Genomic DNA, 22,409 nt, shown 5'->3' with positions numbered 1-22,409 from the left:
GGAAGGACAGATGGAAGGACAGATGGAAGGACGGATGGAAAGAAGGGAAAAGGGAGAAGGAAGGAAGGAAGGAAGGAAGGAAGGAAAAGAAGACAGGCAGGAAAGATGGAAGGAAGGAGGGAAGAAAAGAAGAAAGGAAGAAAGGGAGGAAGGACATATGGAAGGAATCAGATCCTTTACTTAACACAGGGGGGATTCTAGGATTGGTCCTTTAGAGGGGCTCAGCTCCTACTGAGAATTTGACATACAATGCCCTGCAAGTGTTCAAACCCCCTGCTAAATTACTAATTTCACTGGATGATATAAATTAAAACAAGAACAATTAATACATAGTTGAGTGGTGTACTATAGTGTATAATAATAATAATGGTTCAGAATAAACAATCACAGATTTTTTATAGAAAGGGACCCTAAGATACTTAGGGTGGATTAGGGTAATGTGGGACACTTTTTGCAATTGTTTACCTTATTAACATATGAATCCAATACATTATATCAACACCTAATATCATTATGAAATCCACAAGATGTTACTTTGTTAAATCAGAGGGCATTTTTTTTTAGATATTGTACTCAAAAGGAAAATTGCACATATATTTATGTTCCTTGTGCCAGATCGTTTCAGAATTTGTGGATTTATTTATTCATTTAATTTAGTAGGCCTGCAATTGTTTTGCTTTCTTTGTCACATAGGTAAAAAAACAAGTAGCCTGTATGTTCACATGTGTAATGTCTAACAATATAACCTACACAGTGTGCATATACTAGTTAGCTTTAAAATAATTGAATAGTTAAATAGTTAAATGCACTGGAGCTTAGTTGTCCCACATTAGTCAATGTCCCACATTACCATAATCTATCCTAGTGAACCCTGAGGGAAAGACTATTTATTTAAAAAAAAAAAATAATAATTATTATGTATTTATTTTAGGGGTGCTGAGATCAAATTGAGCACCCCTAAAAAGGGTCTAACATAGCCCCTTAACTAAAAGTACCAATACAGCAATGAAAAAAAAACTTCTATTACAAGTAAAAGTCCTGCATGATAAACCTTTCTTAAGTAAAAGTACAGAAGTATAAGCAGCAAAATGTACTACTTACTTAATTTGTCCATCTGACTGATATATTATTATATATGACATCACTAGATTCTTATTACTTAAACACGATTGTGTGAGAAGCATGTTACAGTTGTAGCTGATGGAGGTGGAGCTAGTTTTAACTACTTTAAATAAACTTTAAATAGTTTAGTTCTGTGGTTCCCAACCTAGGGGTGGGGCCCCTCCAAAAAGTCGCCAGATAAATCTGAGGGATCGTGTGATGATTAATGGGAGAGAAAAGGACAACAAACAAAGTTCTGATATAAACATCTGTTTTCAGTTTTTGTACTGGGGTGGCTGTGGCTTAGGAGGTAGAGCGGTCATCGATACGAGGTTTGGCGATTCCATTCCCAGCTCTTCCAGTCCACATGTCGATGTGTCCTTGGGCAAGATACAAGATAAGCTGTGCCAGTGGTGTATGAATGTGTCTGGATGTGTTAGTTTCCATTTGTTGAGCAGGTTGGCACCCTGCGTGGTAACCCCTGCCATCAGTGTATGAATGTGTGTGAATGGGTGAATGTGACATGTAGTGTAAAAGCACTATATAAGTGTAGTCCATTTTCCTTTTTCCTCTAATCTTTGATTTTTGGTGAAATATTGGATCATTTGAACATTTATTGAGATGAAATCATGTGAGAAGTTTAGAGTGAAAACTCTACTAAAAAAACTATTTTTTACTCTGCTATCTGCACTTTATTTTAACATACCAAGATATGTTATTGCAGGTCTTACTGAACATATGAAAAAAAGCATTGAAACATCATCATTCACCTTCAAAGAAACGTTACAAAGTCAAATGTGTAAAAAGAAGACACAAATAACATCAATAAATATGTGAAAATTAATCACATGTCCATTGAAAATGAAACTATATCAAACTATCCAATCAAATAAAACCTGGGTGTTTTAAACTTTTTAAAATGACTTAGAATTTAGTTTTAAAATCACTCTGATGTCAGCTGTGTCACGTGTAGATAAATGACAGTGGCAAAATTAGTTTATAGTTTGCAGTTAGTTTTTTTGTGTTAATTATTCCAAAAATATTCACTGTCTCTAAACCAGTCTGTTATCAGAATGTCAGAATGTCAGAATGTCTTTATTATCATTGCAAGAAGAAATGCAATGCCCATCTAAAACTGAAAGTCTGAATTTGTCGTAAAGCCAAACCAAACATCCTTGTCTGGGTTTGTCACAGAAGGTCCAAGAAGGTTAACTTCCATTTCTTTGTAATATCACTCAGCCAACTGTCTGCCAGACACTGCAAATTGTATTAAACCCCAAACCAAACACCATCTCAACATCTCACAGTAAAACAAAGTGGAAGCAGTGTGTACCTTCCATTAGATACCATATGTGAGAAATAATAAAATAAAACTGTTTTTTGAATGTTAACATTGTACCTGTAGCCTACCATCTTAACAATTAAAGCATAACAAAAAAAGACAAAAAAATTACAATATCTCTGTTTGACTTAATTAACACAAAACCAAAATCTGATAGGAGAAACAATTTTCTCTCAATATCTGGAGTTTTCATTCCCCTTTGTGTTGCTTTACTAATGGCAGACTTCAATGTCAACTCTGATTTGCATCTAATTAATTTCAACTCTCCAACAAACACGCACACAAAGAAATGTGTGTAAGTTGTGGGAAATTCAAATAAGATCAATATCTTTCAACAGAGCAGCGATTGATAGTAAATCACCTCCTTCCTTGTCTTTAAGGTGATTTTAAATTGCAGCTGCAGCACCTCCATGATTGAATGGTCTTTGAATGGAAAGTTTTACATGACCTTCTTTGAATGCATATCATTATTATGCTCCATCTGGAGGGAGATAAGGAGAGGATGTTGAACCTCTGAAGTGGTTTCTGTATTAACAAGTACACGACAACTAAGAGCGGAGCCGTTGGGGTCCTGTAAGTCAGCCACAAAATCAAACCCTTTCTTGTTTCCAAAACTTTGATGTCATTACACTTCTCCCCAATTAGCATGGAGCTACAACAGTAGAAAACATGGCATGCCATCTGTTTGCATAGCCTGTTTGTTTGATCAGAGCCAAGTGGGTTTGTGTGAGCGCATATGAGGGAGGAGGAGAGGAGGAGGAGAGGAGGAGAGAGGGGGGGTTACACGGTGTTTCTTTTTGGAACAAGGTGTCGTGAAATTCTCATTTATTGGACTCAAGTATCTGATTTGCTCCATTGATTTGCTCCATTGTGCTTGAAATCTCCAGAGGGGGGTTTATATCCCCTGTGTGTTTAAGATGCCAGCTGATTAGGTTCATCCTTTATAGGCCTTGTGACAGCTTGGATATTACACAAATGGATAAGAGTTCATAAGTTAAACAAATGAAAGGACAAATCAGGCGAACCAAAGTCTGAAATCGAATACAGCCTCTTTTACTACTGAGAAACTTCACTGCGCTATAATTATTAATCCTCTTAACGAGCAGAATGTAAAGTGGAGCCCAGAGAAGCCTTATCTATGACAAACGGCTGAGCGTACTAATTGCACTGAGAGATCTGACAGGATAAATTTATACCAGGAACGTGACTCATCTGACATGCTGGCAGCAGTGAGAACACAGAAAAAGCTGCAGTGTCAATTCTGCTTTAAAAATGCATTTCTGTACAGTAAGCATGTGTAGACTTAATGAGCTCTAATTAGTTCTATCTATCTATCTATCTATCTATCTATCTATCTATCTATCTATCTATCTATCTATCTATCTATCTATCTATCTATCTATCTATCTATCTATCTATCTATCTATCTATCTATCTATCTATCTGTCTATCTGTCTGTCTGTCTGTCTGTCTGTCTGTCTGTCTGTCTGTCTGTCTGTCTGCCTGTTTAACATGTTCATCGTAATTTAGCATGTTGGCATGCCAGCGTTTGATAAGTAAGTTATGGTGATGCAAGAAAAAAGGTCTGGGAAATGGCCAAAGTCAGTAGGATTAACCCTCTGGGGAACATGCATGTCTGTGCAGAATTTCATGACAATCAATCCAATAGTTGTTGTTAAATTTCAGTCAGAGTCATAGTGGTGCTGCCCTTCCCTATGCTGCTTGCGTGTCTAAAAAGATGTTGAGTAAGAGCGCATGTCCACCATCAGTAGAGGGCTCGATTAAACTGACAGATGTGGATGAATACAAGAACACAACTCTCATTAAAATATAACAACAGAAATTGTAAAGGGAACAATACGCTCTGTTCACGACTCTAAATTACATCCAGCTGCTTGGGGTGATTAGCTGAGGGTGTTACAGCCATTTAAGAAGGGCAAGCAGTTTCGGAAAGATTCAGGAGCATCTCTCTGTTACACTTTCTTCCGATTGGCTGTGTGTCAACCAACAAGGTGAAAGCAAGGAGGAAGCAGTCATCTCTGATCTTTCATCAGGCGCTGAATGAGGGCATGTAATGTTTTAACCTCATTCAGGGAGGAGAGATGTGGTTGCCAGCCCCTAACAACACGTGAGATTGAGAAATTAAAACCACAGGATGGCAGGAAATTCTCACTAATGCAGAATTTTTGGAAAGATTTCCTGTTTGTCTGAACTCCCGCTGGTACCGCCACCTCCCACCCACCCCCCACCTGCTTTGTCCCGGAGCCTTATCAGGATGCAGAAAGCATCTTCCACGGTATTTCTGTCACTGACAGGCAGTGCTCCTCTATTCTCCAATCTCTGACCCGCCTCCAATCTTCTGAGTAGCAGACTCTCGCTCAGACATATACACAAATGCCAGCAGGAAATCAAGAGCATTATGTTTTATTTCTTGATTAATTTGTCTTCTTGGCAGGTACAACAGAAAATAATAAAACCATCAGGGGGGAAAATCACGTTTCAGAAATTCGAGACAGGAAAATCTTCATCAGTTGTTGTAGCTGGATCCCAGGAGCCTCAACACTGGTATATTAATGTGTGGTTACCAGCTGAGGTTCCTATTCTGAATAATAAAAAATTAATGCACGCTCACATTTGATGAACAATGTTGATGTTTGGTTTCCCGCTAAAAGAAAAGCAATCATGAAAAAGTGATAAGGCAAAAGAGTAACCCCGATGTCACTGGGGTGCAGTGGACCGAGCAGCATACATGATTTTGAGGCCGGCCATGTTTAAGGGGATATAACTGAGCTTTAATATTCAAAGTTATGTGTCACCAAACTGCTTTTCTAATATAATGGCATTTGGCAGCAATAGATGTACAGTCAAATATGAGAGAAACCATCCCGAATGTGCAGCTGTTGGCCGACTGACAATCTTGATAAACCTTGTATTGGCTGTGCAGTGTATTTCTAATCCATCCTTTTGTCATAAAGCAGCTGAAACTGTAATTACATTTCAAGAGTATGGAGCTCCAAAATACCAGTGTTGTGGCTTGCAGCTGTTAAACTGCAACACAAATGAATGGCTGAAGCAGATAAGCAACATCTACTTTATTACCAGGCTCCTGCCCCCAAAACCTTTCCCTTAATGGTGATTTAATTCCAAGAAAATGTTGTATGAAGCAAAGCACAAGATAACGTGCTAATTTGAGAAAATAGAGATAGCAAAATGCCTAAGATGAAGCACTGAATACTTAATCAGAATCTCTGAGAGCTACTCATGATTAAAAAGATGAACATTTGCAGAGTATCTGCAGCTGAAAAACACATTGCTTTGCCTGTTTATCTGTTCAACCAAACGGATAAAGGCCTCAGAGCATAAATTCACTGATAAGAATAAAAGCTCCAAAGAATAACAATTTCCAAAATGATATTTACATTTTATTTATGCTTTGATACCTAAATAGACCAGCCTATTATCTGGAAGATGGAGACAGGATTATCAGGCAATATTGAGTATGTTTTATATGAAAGATAAAGAAAAAAAAACAAACAGTTGGATCAACACGATATTAATAATATGACAATATATCAAGAAGAATAGTACGTTTTCTTTTACATCACCTCTACATACTGGCGGTATTGTGCTTTGATAAGACTTTTGCAACTAGAACACAGATACAGAAATATTTTAACAGCCCCACAAAACTCCAAGGATTTCAGCAATCAGCTCTCCTCGAAAAAAACAAAACAAAACATTGTCACCTCATCCTGCAGTCAAGATAAGAGTAAATGAAGTTGAATGAATGTTGACTAAGGACGCCTTGACTCAGTGGACACACGTGAAAATGAAAAACGAACAGATGAGAAATTGAATCAGGTGCAGCTCATACATTTGTACAAACAACAAACACACTGTACCTGCTTAGATGACGTTGGCCCCATGTGAGCCCACACACACACATACACACAAACATATCAAGATATGGTCACTTTTGGGGACATTACATAGACTTACATTCATTTTGTGGAGACTTCTCGTAACCCTGACCACCACAACAACTTGCCTGACCCTAGCTTTAACCACTGACCTAAAAATCAAATTTTTCCCAATTGGGGACACGGATTTTGTCCCCAATTGGACAAGCCCTAAGTCTGAAATCTGTCCCCAAGAGTAGCCTATGGTAGACCCCACCAATACACTCACACACACACAGCGCACACTGTAGCTACATACATACATACAAACATATGGTATGTTGGTATGTATCAACTTCCTTTTGTTGTATGTCATTGAGGCAAACTTGGTAATGTTTCATACATATATATATATATATATATATATATATATATATATATATATATATATATGCATTATATGCATTATATGCATTATATATGTATGCATTCATGAAAAGTCAAAATTAGAAATGATGAAATGAAGAAATGAAAGACATGCACTGGACAAATACAAGCATGCATTTACATGATGAGACCTGAAATCTTCACCAGTACATTTTAAATGGTAGATGATGCACCTCTATGACCACCTCCGCCACCATGACAACCACAAGCTGTCAACCCCCCCGAAAGCTTCTTGCACAGCCCGACTACACTCATTGTGAACATAGATACATTCTCGTACAAACTACACAGAGTCCAACTGTTGTTTTATGGAGCGCTGCAACGATTACAGATGTTGCTACATGTACAGTGGAGTAAGCAATATGAATATTTGTCCCTCTAGCAGGCCGGTGTTCTGTGAAACCATCGTGTTATATAAAGGCATGGGGCTTTTTTTCTGATCGGCTGTCTATGATGACGTAACTGTACATTTTCCATTATTTTTTTAACTTATTTTTTTGTCTTTTGAAAGAGAGGTCCGTGTTGGCAAGGTTTCTCCATGAGCATCCTTTGCGGCAGTATTCCAGAGGAAAACAGAGAGTTTAGAGTGCTGCATGAAATGTTCTCCAAAAATTTGACAGAGATATTTTTATGTTTGGGATTTACTCGGGTGAAAGTTCTTTGTCGTATCTGATTTGCTCGTTTTTCTCCGTTTCCATGAAAATAAATGCCTCCATCCTGACTCTTTATCAGTTCCTCGCACTACCATGCCGGATAGTCTTGTTGTATGGTTGGCTTTGGTTGCATAACACCCACTTTGATGCTTCACCCAGGTCTGCTCAGCAAGTGAAGTCTTCAAAGTTACCCTGGCCTGGGTGATGAGGTAGCATGTTGCCAGGATATGACGATGGTGTACGCAGGTTCTCACAAGGAGCCTGAGAGAGAAATGAGGAGAGAGGAAGAGGAAAAAGGAGGATAAAGAGAGAGGAGAGAAATCAGCAGGGATGGAGGCAGTGAGATAAAGGGAAGACAAATGTGCAGAGGAGGAGTCATGACACCCACAACAAAACAAAAGATAAATAAAATACATATGAGAAAAGCTTTAAAGTCATAAACACACTGAGAAAAAACAGGCTGGTTAAAGAGGGAAGATAAAAAAGATTCCTAAGAAATACTCTAAAAAAACCCCTGAAAATAATGAAAGCAGATGGAAAAAAAGAAGAAAGTCAGGAAAGCAGATCAGAGCAGGAGCACATATTTTCCTTTTTCTCTGCCTGGGCTCAAACTTACAATTAAAGTGAACCGGCTTCATTTACACTTGGAAATAAGTGAGCTGTCACATCTTTCCAAGTCCCTGTCCCTGCTGGTCCGGTCCCCCTGAGCTTTGATTAAATTTAAGCCAATTGCCGCTCCCTTACTTTTCTCCCTCAATTTTCTCTCCTTCTCATCCCAATCACTTTTTGGCTCCCTTCATGTCTCTCAAGTCTTTCTCTCCTTTGGTCCCTTCATCTCTCTCTGCTCCCCCTCCCTACCCAACCCCAACGCTTCGTCCGCCTTCACTCTGGCTGAGGTTGAGACCAGTAAAGACAAAGAAGAGAGTGTGCCCCTGTCAAAGCAATGCAGTCTGACACAATGAGAGTACTTAGCAACAGCCTACTGACATGGCGTTTCACATCATCCAGGCTCAGCACAGCTCCCCGGTCGTTGTTGTTGCGGCCTTTGTGTTTCTTCTTCACGCATCGGCACAGCTTGTATTTGATCACCTGAAAATAGGCAAGGACACCCATTTCTGACCTTTGTGGGATCAAAACACTATTCTCTTTTCTTTTTTTTTCTTTGTTTTTGGGCAGCATTCAAAAAGGGTCTTCTATTGGCTTTCAATACACACACACACACACACACACACACACACACACACACACACACAGAGCAAGTGGAAATTGAAATGAGATTGATTTTATGCATCTAAAAATATATTCGTCCATTGATACTGCACATGAGCATGTGGGCCTGTGTTGTTACGCATTCCTTCAGTCCATCTCACACACGCAGGCGTACATACACACACACACACACACACATGGTTACCTAAGCCACTTTTGGGGTATTTACATAGACTTACATAGACTTCACTTCCTGAAGACTCATCCTAACCCTAACCTTGAAACCCCCAAATCATCCAAACATTTTTCCACTTTTGTCCCCAATTGCACCACCTGTTCCCAAATCAACTGGTCTTAAGTCTGATTTGTGTCTTTGAAAATTACTTACCGGTAAGTCATACCCACACAAACACACACACACACATGCTTGTATAGCTATATTAGTGAGGACATTGATTCATATAATGCCCCTAAACCTAACCATCTTTAACCATCACAATGCTAAACTGAACCTAAACCCAGTTCTAGCCTTCACTCTAAAACCAGGTCTGAAGCTTCAAACTGTCATTTGAAGGTGTGTCAAAAAGTGAGTACCAGCCAAAATGTGCTCACTTACCAGGTATAATTCTCAAAATGATAGTCAGCAAGATCACACACACACACAGGCACGCACGCACGCACACACCATCTCCAACCAAGGACTAAGAGACATAGGAAAAAAAATCTCCCTGCATTACTGGTAGATAGGAATAGAGCAACAGAGAGTTACTCTAATGAGAACGGACAGAGACATCCTGACCACTCTAAAATATAATACATCCAAAATGTTAATGTATTCAGCGCTGCTGCTGCTGAGATGTGTGTGTGTATCACACAGAGACGGGCTGCAGAGCTGTGAGGGACAGAGCGTTCTTCATGCTCGCTAAAACACTCTCTTGTGTGGACAGTAATGTGTGAAAAACCTGATTTTGTGAGCAAATAATTTGATAATACTGGGGCAGCACAAATTTACATGAACAATACATTGCACTGGATGCATTATCTACGCGAGAGGCTCCTGATGGTGTTATGATGATGATGGAAGTACTTATATACCTCATATAGATAGTCAAAGAGTTCGAGAATGGTGAGGATGCTGGCTCCAATGAAAAGACCCATCTGACCTCCAATATCACCTGGAAAGACAAATAAAAGAAATAATCACACTGGGCAACTCTTTCTGAGTATGATATAAAACAATGATCAGCTTTGTAAAATATTATTCATCTTTATTTTTGTCTGAAAGCTGAGAAATGTGACAGAAAACACATATGTATGCAAAGCAGTAGTTGAAAAGCCATGGTAGATTAAAGAGACAGTTTGTGTCTTCGGGGAACTGAACACCTATTATGAAATTTCAAGCAAGTGTGTTACTGTCACTTTGGATCAAAAGCATCTGTCATATTGCATACCACATATTATGAAAACCCGCTTGAGAGCCATTTCCTTACCCAGAAGGCCTGCCAATTCGTAGGCTTTCTTTTGCTCAATGGTTTCGTAGTTCAGGGCTTCAAAGTAGATATCCAGAACCAAAATGTTATCACTGTAAACAGAGAGGGAAGCACGCAGTCTTAAGTCACATATTCAAATGTCTTGGTTTACATTTTACATTTTTTATCAGCGGCCTCAGGCAAAGAAGATGACTGGTGTCTGCCACTTCCTGCAGATAACAGCAGATGCATCAAGTTGAGCAAATAACTCGCTGCCTAACTCATTTCCTCTAGGTGGGTCTGGTCATTGAGGAATACAAAGGAAATGATGACAGCTATTTTGATTTCACTCTGTGTTCATTTCTAAAACTCGTGACATCAGCAGGAAAAAAAAGAAAGGGGATCAGTTTAAAAGCCCAGGGCAAGGCATGCTATTATTTTGATTCCTGAATATCCGCTCCGTGGGTCGACTCAGACTTCACACCCCACTGGAGATGAGATCAAAACCACAACTCAACTTTGTAATTCTTTTTTGTTGCACTCTGTGAACCGTTTTATTACTTAAATTTCAGTCAAGACAAGTGATGATCTGTCAGTCTTGAAAGAAACTCCGGTGAAGCCGAAGGGCTGAGAGTTGAAACAACTAAATGCAAATTACAGCTATGTGTATGGTAATGGAGAGATGGAGATGTATACTAATACAAAATGAGCACACAGCATCTGCTCGCTCCATGTGGGAGATAAAACTGCCAGCTCCAGCAGTTTGAATACACTGACTTTATTAAAGGCACATTAAAACATCCTTTGTAAACACCATGAAAAACAGTCATCACACACTTTATTCATCCTCACCTGCTGAGCTAACCTCAGACATGCTGTCCCGTCAAATGAGCTCAAGTAGCCCGACACTGACACCACCTGTCATGTTACAAATGTATTTTTTTTTGTGAACATCTGAACAGTTAAGGTCGCCTTGATCATGACCGGTTTACATATTTATATATTTCCATTTGGAATTGCAGAAGCTGTATATTTCAACCGTTATTAATCTCTATTGCTATAGCTAAACATATAGAGAAGCTTATAGGATATATACTGTATGATAGACACAAAAGACACTATGGAACAGAGGAGCTTACGTGATGATTTTTCTGTAGCCTCATTCCTGTAAATTATCTTGATACGTCTCCTAGTAACTCTCTGTCATATATTCTGAAAGTTGGCAAACTATTGATTTATATGTCTTATCTATTTTCTTTTTTTAATTATATGATCTGCACAATCTGTAATGATTATGACATAGTTGGGGTGACATAATGTTTAACCTCATTAACTCAACAGCACTACCTCACTATGTTGCACCCTTTGTGTTATTTTTCTGGGTATGTCCTTTTTGGATGCCTGGCTAGACCATTTTATGGAAACAACACTGCTGAATTGTCATACTGTGTGCTACCTTCTTCAAATTTGAGGAAGGTATTCACTGATTGTTTTTTTACAGCCCCATGCCACCCTTGACCTTTTCAGACCAAGCCTCAGGCAGTAATTCAGACCGAAGAAATAACATTTTTATTTCAGGTGGACAAAATATTTCAATTTTTACTGACTTCAAAGACCTTCTGCTGACGCTGTTTAACTTAAAAGTGCTTTTTTAACAAGAAACTTGGGAGTCTCCTTACTGACAAGATCTTATTTATGCATATACTCACTGTGGTTCAGGAATACAGCCATGCTGCATTAAAAACAACAATCAGGTGCCCATGTGAACAATGAGAGTTTTTCCTCGCTGTAATCATTCCCCCCGTTCATATATATTAAAATATCCCTTTCAAATGTGTTTCATGTAAGTGATGCGGGCAAAAATCCACAGTGTGTCCACACAGTCATTTCATGCAAAAATGGATTTAAAAGTTTATCTGAAGCTTATATTAGGCTTCAGCAGACTGAGTTAGTCATATCAAGTGGATATCTGACACATTATTTCTAGCATCAAATTCCCTCTTTGTGTTTCATCGGACATGGTTCCACTGTTGAGCTGTGGTGGAAGTATAGTAACAAAAAGAGTGACTTTGGCACTAAAAAGACTGTAACTTTGAAAGAAATCTACTTGATTTGACTCATTTGTATGGTTGAAGCTTCATATTAGCTTCAGATAAACCTTTAAATACATTTTTGCCTCGGAGGAGGACTGTGGATTTTGATCCCATCACTTACACTGTAAGAGCATTATGAAGGAATCTTCTTATGGTCAGTATGAACAGGAGAAATGATTATGGAAAGAAAAACCTGTTTCAATGTTCATTGGGTACTTGACTGTTGTTTTAAGACATTTTTTAAAAACTGTGAAGGTGTCCTTTAATTTGGGTACGTCATTTAATTTTTTGTTCCAGAACAGAGATGTAGTGGGAGAGATTATGAATCCTTTTTTCACCTTAGTGTAGCCACACATGAGATTGTGTTTTGAGTTTTGTGAATTTCTTAAAATAAAATTGCAGTTTCTACTTGTTCAAATCTATCCATGCACACCACAGCAACTGAAGAAGTGCCCCCTGAGGTACAAGTACCCCTTGTAAGGAATCACAGATCTAGGTAGTTTTTTTATCTTACTACTGACATTTTTGTGTGTTTTCTCATCCTGACCTGTGTGAAGTGTCAACCTGCAGCTTGAATGATGTTTCCTCGCTGTCAGGTTCTCTTATTCCTTAGCAATGTTAACCTGCTATACATCTGATCATAGCTGTCACACAACCGATGAAGCTGTGTGCCTATATGTGTGTGTGTGTCTCTCTCTTTCCCTCTCTCTTCCCGGCAGAAAGACTGTCCAAGTCCTGTCAAAGACTTTAGTTTCACACCACTAAGCACTGTACAGCAGATACCAGACGACTCCAAGCTAATACTCATCACACTGACATCACTTGGAAAATACGGCCAGTCAAAAAATGGACCGGATGGAGTCACATCTATCCAGAGGGAATTAAAACTTTCTGAAGGAAGAAGTGGAAGGATTTTTAGCACTCTGACTACATATGGTGTAATTATCTCGTTCTCAACAGCTCCACTGGGAATGATAGATATAAGACTCGACTGTTATTGCACCCTCTCGTCATTTTCTGAACCACTTCTGATCTTTTTAGTATATTTGGCAAAGAAGCACTCAATACTTGGCTGATTCATCAAGTTATTCCCTGATGGAAGCTCCTTATTGTGTGTCCTCACCTGAATGAGAAAATCCAGGTTTGAGAAAGTGAGCGGGTCACAACAGTTATTCAGGAGCCTTTAAGAAATTTGCTTAAATGAAAAATGAACCCAAAAACACAGACAGGCAATAACTGTAAGACGTGCTGTAGTATGTTTTTCTTTTTCCCACTGGTAATTGACATAGATGTTTTGATCTTGAATCAACAGATTTGAAGTGCAGCTTTATGGGTTTATTCGCTGGTTCAATGGTTCAATCCATTTAAAACTATGGTAAAGTCTTAAAGTTACATTTGAGACTCATTAAGCACTATGTTGCTAAACAATGATACACGAGAAAATCCATTATGGCAGAGGTATGATATGTTACATTTCACCTGCAAATATGTTTTTTTCACACCTGGAGAAATGTTCTTATATTTTCACACCTTCATCCGACAATAACAAGACGGAAACAATTTATTTATACATTTTCCCTGGAAGTTGACGAAATTGTCAAAATTGCAGAAGAGGACAAAAAGCTGACAGGAAATGGGTAAGATAGGGGGAAACTGTTGAGAAAAGTAGAAATTGGATGTATTTATTCACCTCATCACGTGGGATATTGGATGAAACAATATACTACAATATGTAAAATATGTGCAAATTCAAAGTGAATTAAACTGATGTTTAATTCACTGAATTTGTTTATACTCTAATTTCATCTAATGAAATGTCCCACTGTTTAAACCAATTTAAAGGATAAGTTCACTAAAAGTCTGTCCTAAAACAACAGTCAAATGCCTGAATAAAGACTGACACACATTTTATTAATGTAATCATTCCTTTGGTTCATACTGGCTATTAAGGGAACCCTTCATAATGCACTTTCAATGTAAGTGATGGAGGCTAATATGAAGCTTCAGCTGTCCAAATTAATCAAATCAAGTAAAAATCTTTCAAGGTTTCTGTCTTTTTAGTACCAAATGTCTTCTTTTTTTTTACTTCCACTGCAGCTGAAAAATAAACATGGTCAGTTAAGACACAAAGAGAGACATTTTTTATAAAAAACCCAACAAAAAACTATAACTGTGGAAGATATCCACTTGATCTGACTAAATCAACAGTTGGAGCCTCATATTAGCTTCAGATAAATGTTTAAATGCATTTTTGCATTTTTCATTCAAAATGAGGACTGTGGATTTTGTCCCCCATTAATTCCACTGTAAACACATTTGGAGGGGATCTTCTGATGTTCAGTATGAACTTTCATGACAGTTTGCTTGGAATACTTAATTTGGACAACAAAATCTGTAAAACCATGACATGATATGAATATATAATCACATGTGAGTCAACATAAAGTTGTTCAACAATAATTGAATGATTAAATTATCCCCCTTTTTTGGTCATCTGTCTAGGTACAAGCATGATTTTGTGACATCACAACTAGTCTAGTAGCAAATGTATTGCATATTAGTACAATATGCAATGTAAAAAAGTGTGATGTGAACATACACTGAGAATTGACCTTTCAGTGAAGTATAGAGCATCTTGTGTCCAGCAGTTAAACTTTTGAAAAAAATAAATCACAATTTTTATGTGCCTTAAAACATTTCTGAATTGGATCTTTAATCACAACTCCTTAAATGACAGATATTGAGAAGTTTGATTTTGAAGAGCTTAGAGTAGAAGACTGTTCTAATACGCTGAAATAAGAAGTAAAGCTCTGATGAAACATTCAAGGTCATTCTTCGATGAATAAAATAAAAAATGGATACTTACGCTATGTACTGCTCTGTCTTGTTGAATTTCTTTGCAAGGTACTTGGCAGATGCTTTACTGGGTATCTTGACAAAAGACATCTCTTTACCGTAGCGCGTCATGTTGCATGGCGTCTCGCACACACAGTAATCATTGTCTCTCTCTACAAGAAAGTCTGAAAAATAAAGTAGACAGATGGAGTGAGAGAGTGAGAGAGTAAAAGAGAGAGTGAGAGGGAGAGAGAGGGGGCGGAAATACAGAGATTGAAAGAAAGAAGGCACAAGGACAGGTGGATTTATTGTCACCCCGGGACGACAAACAGAATGAGAGAGCGAAAGGCATCAAAGAAAACTTGAGTGTTGTGAAAAGATGCTGCAAGGAGAGACCCCAGAGACCCTTATGAGAAATACAAAGGATATAAGACACATGCTGACAGAACCAGAGAGACAGCGGCAGCCAGAGGCTGACACGTGAGGCGATGCAAGTCGATATGAAAACAAGCAACTGACATGAAAGGCTTGAAAGGTATCAGTTAATGGAGAGACGGGGAAGTGTGAAAAGGCAGCGCCTCAGTGCCAGGCCGAGATTTACTATTTGAGAATGGCTACCATCCGGCCAAAAGAATGCTATTATCCGTTATCAGCTTGGATCAGGGGCCCTGAACAGTAGGACATACACAGAGAACAGTGTGTACGTGTACGCATGCGCAACATACTGGGTTATCTCCTTACCCAAGGCAGGATCTGCACACTCCTTGTACTGCTCCGGGGTGCAGTATGGGGCATCTCCTAAGGACAGGCAGAAGAAAACACAATGTTCTCACTCTGAACAAAATGAAGGAGCAAGGAAAGAAGAGGGAGCACAAAAGATAAGGAGATCTACGCTTGTAATTAATTTTGTCATTACCGTCCTTATCGAGACTGGATATTTGTCGCAAATTTAATCTCATCTCTTTACTGAGTTCATTAACTTTTGTGCTTTTGCTGCATCTCGTCACTCCTTTCAGTCTCTGTCACCTTTGCCTCCGTCACCCTCTCCATCTTTGATGAACCACCTCTCTCCTTCTATTCCACAGGAAATACATGTTGTGCATGAGGAAGAAAAGGTTTCCTAGCTGCAAATATTCACAGCTTTTTGGTTTATATGCTTTAAATATTGCTCTAGAAAGACAGAAGAGATGAATATGAGCCAGGCACAATCGACAGGGCCGAACTGACGAGTTCTTTGTAGATTCACATTAATCAACTGCACGATCGCTGTAGCATAGCAGCTAATCCTGATTATCACACGGACAGTCTGGCTATCTGAATTCAAACAGAGCTGAAAGTGACCCTGATTGAGGAGAGAAACGTTAACAATTATCAGACAGGCGAGCGAGGGTTAACCCAGGCCAGATCAAAATGTTTCCTCTGTGCCAAATTCCCTTTCAATTTGCTGTCTCAGATGCCACATGGTGATTAAATGTACGAGGTAGACAGAAAATGCCAGCTGTAATCACTGCACAAACACAAAGTGAAAATAGCTGCGTTTTCCGATCCACTGGAGTGTGAAAGTATCTGATTTTCTGTACTCGATGGCAAAAAAACAGTTTGCTCCTTAAGAATTGCTTTTGTAATTACAATCACAAATGAAAGCACCTCCAAAGGGGAACAGAAGAACAGACACTTGAATGCTTTATCTTTGTAGGAATATCTCCTACCAGGCATATGGACCATCCTACAGTTGCAGTTCTCCACCAGGTATCTGGTCTCACAGTCGATTCGGCAGGCCGTGATACTGTAACTGTTGAAGAAGTCCGAGTCCATCGCCGTGGCCTTGCAGTCCCCCCATGGAGGAGGTAAGTACGTCAGCTGAAAGAGAGAGAGATGCGACACTGCTGAACCACTTCAGTAAATAAAGCATACTGTCTGTTGAACATCTTGTTTTGTAATGCATTGATTTGACCTTGTACTTTCTGAGAATATGATGATAAACTCATTACTCTGTCTATATGAGAACTTGTTACACATTTATTCTATTTGGCACACACAAAATGACTCTCCGTGGCGAATCCATGTGAATACTGGTGATTATTGTGGGAGCTTCTCTCCTACGCTTCTCCTATTCCTAGTCTCCCTCTGTGCTTTCACTGTACTGCCCACTCTTCAGTGATATCAGCTGTGTAGTAGAGCCGTCATGTTGTATGAGTTATATGCTCAAAACAGATTTGCTACAGGACAAAGTGTGTTTCCATGCTCCTCTGTTTACCTCCACAAATCTAATTATTCTCTTGTGCAACATCTACATAAAAATGCATTGTATTGTATGTCGTCTTTCAGACATTACTGTAGCTACAAGATCATCATAGAGAAGCATTTGCACCGCCCTGCACATTTGGAGCATGTAAAACGTTTACTGTATAAAGTAATATGAGACATGCTGAAGGTACATGTTACATTTTTGTATACTTATATATTTGTACAATTGCACAGCCCACATAAACACAGGGCCAACATATACATAAACATTTTAACACTTGTGTTCCATATGTTTATATCTGTGACTTTTTATCCTTCATATTTGTTTTTCTAGTTTTTAATCTTACTCTATTATTCCACATTAGCCTTTTTAGCACAGCCTGAGGAATGTGAGATCATGCATTTCACTGCACATATTGAATGAGATCACAACTAAAGATGGTCAGTTCATCTGCGGATCATTTTTCTTGATTAACCGATTCATTGTTTTGTATTTGAAATTTCATATAATAGTGAAAATCGCTGTCAAAATTTCCAAAAGTTTAAGTAAGCTTATTGTTGCCAACTTAGTTTTTTTCTATGTTCTACTTTGTGTCCCCTTCCCTGTGTGTGTGTGTGTGTGTGTCCTGGAACTGGCTTGCCTACCTGCACACCTGGCCGCAATCAGGTCATCACCCACACCTCAAATACTCTGGCTGTCCCTCCACCCCCTGCCGAATTGTTCAGTCAGCTAAGTGGTAGCTACCTGCTCTTCGCCACTTTACTTCAGTAAATCTAGTGTTGCTTTGTTCGCTGTATGCGTTCCTCTCTCTGTGTGTCCAGGCCTCCAGAGCCAAGCCAGTCCAATGTACCTCTAATGCAAGCTTGCCTGCCCCTGCTCACTCCAGCCAACAAACAGTATATTTTTTGACTTTTTTGATCACTCCATCTAATGATGACTCATAATGATAGGGGAAAAACAGGAAACATAGAATACTTTAGAAAACAAATAAAATAACTTGAAATTAAAACAGAAATTTGGACAAATTTGAAAATATAAACCTGTGTCAAATCCTAATAAAATTTGTGTATACTTGATACTGTGAAAGAGAAAACTGAATGCACTCAGGCAAAGTGCATTTTGTATTTTTCAATATGCATAATGTTATATATGAGCAAAAATCATTTACATTTCAGCTGCCTAAAAAAAAGTCAGAATCTGATGCATTAAATGAAGTCGGAGACTATAAAACGGCCCCTGTGTGTTTCCGTCTCATCAGTTCAAACGGTGCATCACTGAGTGCTCACACAGCAATAAATTAAAGGGCCACTGTTGTGATTTAGAGACCTGCATTTTACAATTTGTACTGGAGTGCAAGAGGCAGCCGCGTGTGACTCGTACTGGATTCGGTTACTAATAACCCAAGGCCATGTTCAACATGGTCATACAGTATTTACACACATAACAGAACAGCGCAGTCAACACGACCAGAGAGCTTGGACTAATGACTCCTATGCTTATTTTCACATCAAGGACATTTCGCAAAGTCATACAGAACATAAAAACCATCAGAGGTGGATAAATGTGATAATCAATAATTGGTCCTTGTGTATTTATTCACCTCATCACGTGGGGTAGACCTATCGGAGGAGCCATATGACTGGGTAATGGCTCTCTGCTGCTCAGAGGTCTGCTTTTTCAATTTGTCTGCATTTTCAAAAGCTCTCCTCAGCCATTGTAAACCACCTTGTGGCAACATCACTTCCCACAGGTTTAACTTTTGCAAAAGCCTAATTCTGCAAGTGTGGACAAAAGATAATCTTGAGTAAGAGATTTCAGGGACAATTTTAGTATGCTGGTAGCTGTTTAATGACCAAAACAACAAGAAGAAGAAAACAAATCATGTTAAGATTGTGACCTCAATTCCCCCCTTCATTAACTCAGCGAGAGAGCAGGCAATGAGGTAAAAGGTAGAAAAGAAAAGAGTAAAGGTGAGAGTCAGCAAGACACACTAGGAGAAAAGCTGGGATAAGAAACATGTTTGAAGTTTTTTTCTTGCAGACTTCCTTTTTGTGGGATCATGATGAGTGACAGTTTGGCTGGCTGAAAAGACCCTGACAGTTTTACACTACAGGACTGCTGAAGTGAGGTCTGCAGTGAGTTGAATGAATGTGAGCGAACTGCATTAGATTAATGAAGAGTGAGTCTGCCAGACAAAAAAAATATATAAATAAATACAGAAAGACAGAGACACACAGAGAGAGGGAGAGAGAGTGAGGGGGGAAAGAATCATATTAAATAGAGAATTGTATTAGAGGAAATGATTGTCGGTGAGGAAAGTGAGGGAGGGAGTGAGAAATTGAGGAAAAAAAACAAAGAGGGATAGTCTCCTGCAGACGCGACATTGGCAGCATGCAAAATCCTACCCACACTGGAACGCACTCACTAGTAGTGTGGACGTGGCAGGACTGAGATCGCTCCCAAATCCATCGCTTTCTCTCCTCCATTCATTATGCATGGTTCTGTAGCATATTAGGACCCAGCGTATATGATTTGTCTGACTGCATGCTCACCATCACACTCGCAGAATTATTCACAGTTCAGAGGAGTAACCTACATACACTTCATTTTACAGATCAAGGAAGACTTCCCCAAGCTGGTTGGGGAGAGTTTGTGTTTCCTAATAATGTTAAGGCCCCAAGTGTGTAACTATCATAGCTACAAAAAGGACTGAGGTCTGCAGCCTCCTGAGCATAAATAGTCCCTTCAATTGCACTGAGGTATTTGTGGTTTAATAGAAAAAGTTCTAACACTGAAAGCTTAGGGTTTGTTTTCTAGCAGGCAAAAACCTCCTTTTCAAGTCCATCACATTAAAGGACAGTAAAAAGTAACTGTGCTGAAAACTGGCACATTATTTATGAGTCTGTGAAATACTTTTTGCCTTCTATGTGAAACACAGGATTGATAGCCGGCAAAAATTATGTTTCCAACCTCCACGTCCTTCAAAAAACTGCATAGTGCTGATCATGCAGTGGCAGAGTTCTCTCTTACCACGGGGGACGGCTCATTTCAACTCCCTAGGGTCCAACAAAAGCCTTGAACATTGACAGATATTTTACTCTCCTGGGTGACTCAATCACTGAGGCACTGAGCGTGACCTGACTATTGTGAATATGCATATAAAGCTAACATTTGTTCAGTGGTGGAAGATTCTTTACTGCCTTTACTCAACCTATACTTAAGTAAAATTTTAAGGTACCGGTACTTAATAATTACTGTATGAATGATTTTATGCTACTTTTTGTCTTCTTTACTACATTTCAGAGGAAAATATTGTACTTTTTACTTGTGATTTCCCTTCAAAGTGAGATTGCAAAAAAGTTTTAGAAATATACAAATGTGTGTAGTAAAAATCTGTATTTTACTTCTTTCCTACCTCATTAATCATCTCACAACAACTCATATTTCTCTCGTGACACACATCAGTATTAACAATCTATGTGTAATAATCAAGACTTTTGTTTGGTAATATGATTATTTTAACCATTGTTGTACAGGTATTTTTTGCATAGGTTAAGGACCTGAATACATCTTCTACCACTGAACAAAATGTTAATCTGGATATTCACAATCCTTTTGTCACAGTATAAATGTGCCGCAGTGACTGAGTCAGCCAGGACTGCAACATATTTATCACTGGCTCTGTTCAAGGCTTTTGGCTTGTTTACTTTCCATTGTTGGTTTTGTTTGATATGGTCCATAGTTTTTTCCGTTTTCCTTAGCAACTTGCCTTCATATGACCACTTTGATTATCATATTATTGTTTGAAAATGTTTGTACTGTAAGAAAGAGAATTAAAATGGTCAGACATGTTTAGTACCATGTGCCATTAATATCAGTTTTTACGCCTGTCTAAATACTACCCACTTCATGGATTACTTGTTATATGAAAACTGACTTGCTGTCAGCTCCACTAGCTGTGTTTCTGTTTGTATGCAGAAACATCTCTCTGTGACCTCTGTGAGAACCGTATAGTCTGTGTGGACCAGGGACAGTAAGCTAAAAGACATTAACATCTTTGTAGAGCAGAGAGTCACTTGATATTTCTCTATGGTTTCAGCATACCTAGCCACCATTTCACATTACAGGTAGAACCTAGATTCAATAGTCATATGTAAAACATCATAGAGTGGAGCTTGAAATTTGTTTTCAAAGGTGTCACATTGCTAAACCTACAGAGAGGGTTACTGATAAGCCTGGAAACTGAACCGCTTGTGCTCACTGTTTAAATTTCAAATGACACTGACTGCAAAAGTTCAGCAAAGCTCTTCGTCTGCTGGGAGTGACAGGGGCTGATTAGGGCAGAGCCGTCAGGAGTGCCTCGCAGGCAGCAGAAAGATCCTCCAGATGGTTGTGGATCAAGGGGAGTGAACCATAGAGTGTGAGGAGCTACTGGGACCCAGGCCAGGACTTGATCCACCCTACCAGGGTCATCTGGGCGAGGATGTCTGATGTTGAAAGACCCGGAAAAACTGCGGGGCTCCGGACTAACTTTTCCACTTGTCGCACTGGCGCTTCCAACTTTCTCAGTTGATCGCACCAGCACATACCGCAACCAAGCGTACTGTGTTAGCCATTGTGGTAGTTCTTCTTCAGTCAGTCTTTCCCTGCCTGCACATTCATCATCAGTGGCGTCTGAGTCAGAACTTCTCGTTGTCTCTCTCTCCCCACCAGGCTCCTCCTCTGTCTCCTCATTTTGTATGTTTTTTTAAATAATCAGCTATAGACCGCTTCATTTTTGGAAGTAATAAATAGATTGTTTGATAACGTTTGGTGTTCTCAACATACAGTTCCACCAGTGCATGCATGCCAGACTGGCACCAAAACAGACTAATGACCATTATGCACGCACACAAATGTGACCAGGTGAAATTTTAACTTGCACACTCTCAAGAAATGGTTGCACATGTGACCATTTGGGAGGAGATGTCTCCAGTTCTCATTTTCTGAGTTTACATCTGTCTTGCCATTCATAAAGCACAAGATTCTACAGCTTTTAGTGTCGGTTATCTGCATTGTAGCGACTTTCCATTCAAAAGAGTGATGACCCCATTTTAAGTATGCATGAAATATC

General features: G+C 39.1%; 1 protein-coding gene across 2 annotated transcripts in view; it reads right to left on the bottom strand.

The window, feature by feature from the left end:
* Positions 1 to 6,913: 6,913 nt before the first annotated feature.
* Positions 6,914 to 22,409, bottom strand: part of asic1b (acid-sensing (proton-gated) ion channel 1b) — a 171,212-nt gene continuing 155,716 nt past the window's right edge. For both annotated transcript variants that reach the window (XM_062415460.1, XM_062415458.1), the window contains 7 exons: positions 16,758 to 16,908; positions 15,790 to 15,846; positions 15,080 to 15,233; positions 10,142 to 10,233; positions 9,747 to 9,826; positions 8,430 to 8,531; positions 6,914 to 7,703 (listed from right to left, as the gene is read on the bottom strand). In XM_062415460.1, coding sequence (XP_062271444.1) covers positions 7,608 to 7,703; positions 8,430 to 8,531; positions 9,747 to 9,826; positions 10,142 to 10,233; positions 15,080 to 15,233; positions 15,790 to 15,846; positions 16,758 to 16,908 — 732 coding nt within the window. In that variant the 3' untranslated portion in view covers positions 6,914 to 7,607. The remainder of the gene's footprint in view (positions 7,704 to 8,429; positions 8,532 to 9,746; positions 9,827 to 10,141; positions 10,234 to 15,079; positions 15,234 to 15,789; positions 15,847 to 16,757; positions 16,909 to 22,409) is intronic.

This window comes from Scomber scombrus, chromosome 3, assembly GCF_963691925.1.
Source record: "Scomber scombrus chromosome 3, fScoSco1.1, whole genome shotgun sequence".
Classification (NCBI taxonomy): domain Eukaryota; kingdom Metazoa; phylum Chordata; class Actinopteri; order Scombriformes; family Scombridae; genus Scomber; species Scomber scombrus.
This window is presented reverse-complemented; position numbering and strand designations above follow the sequence as displayed.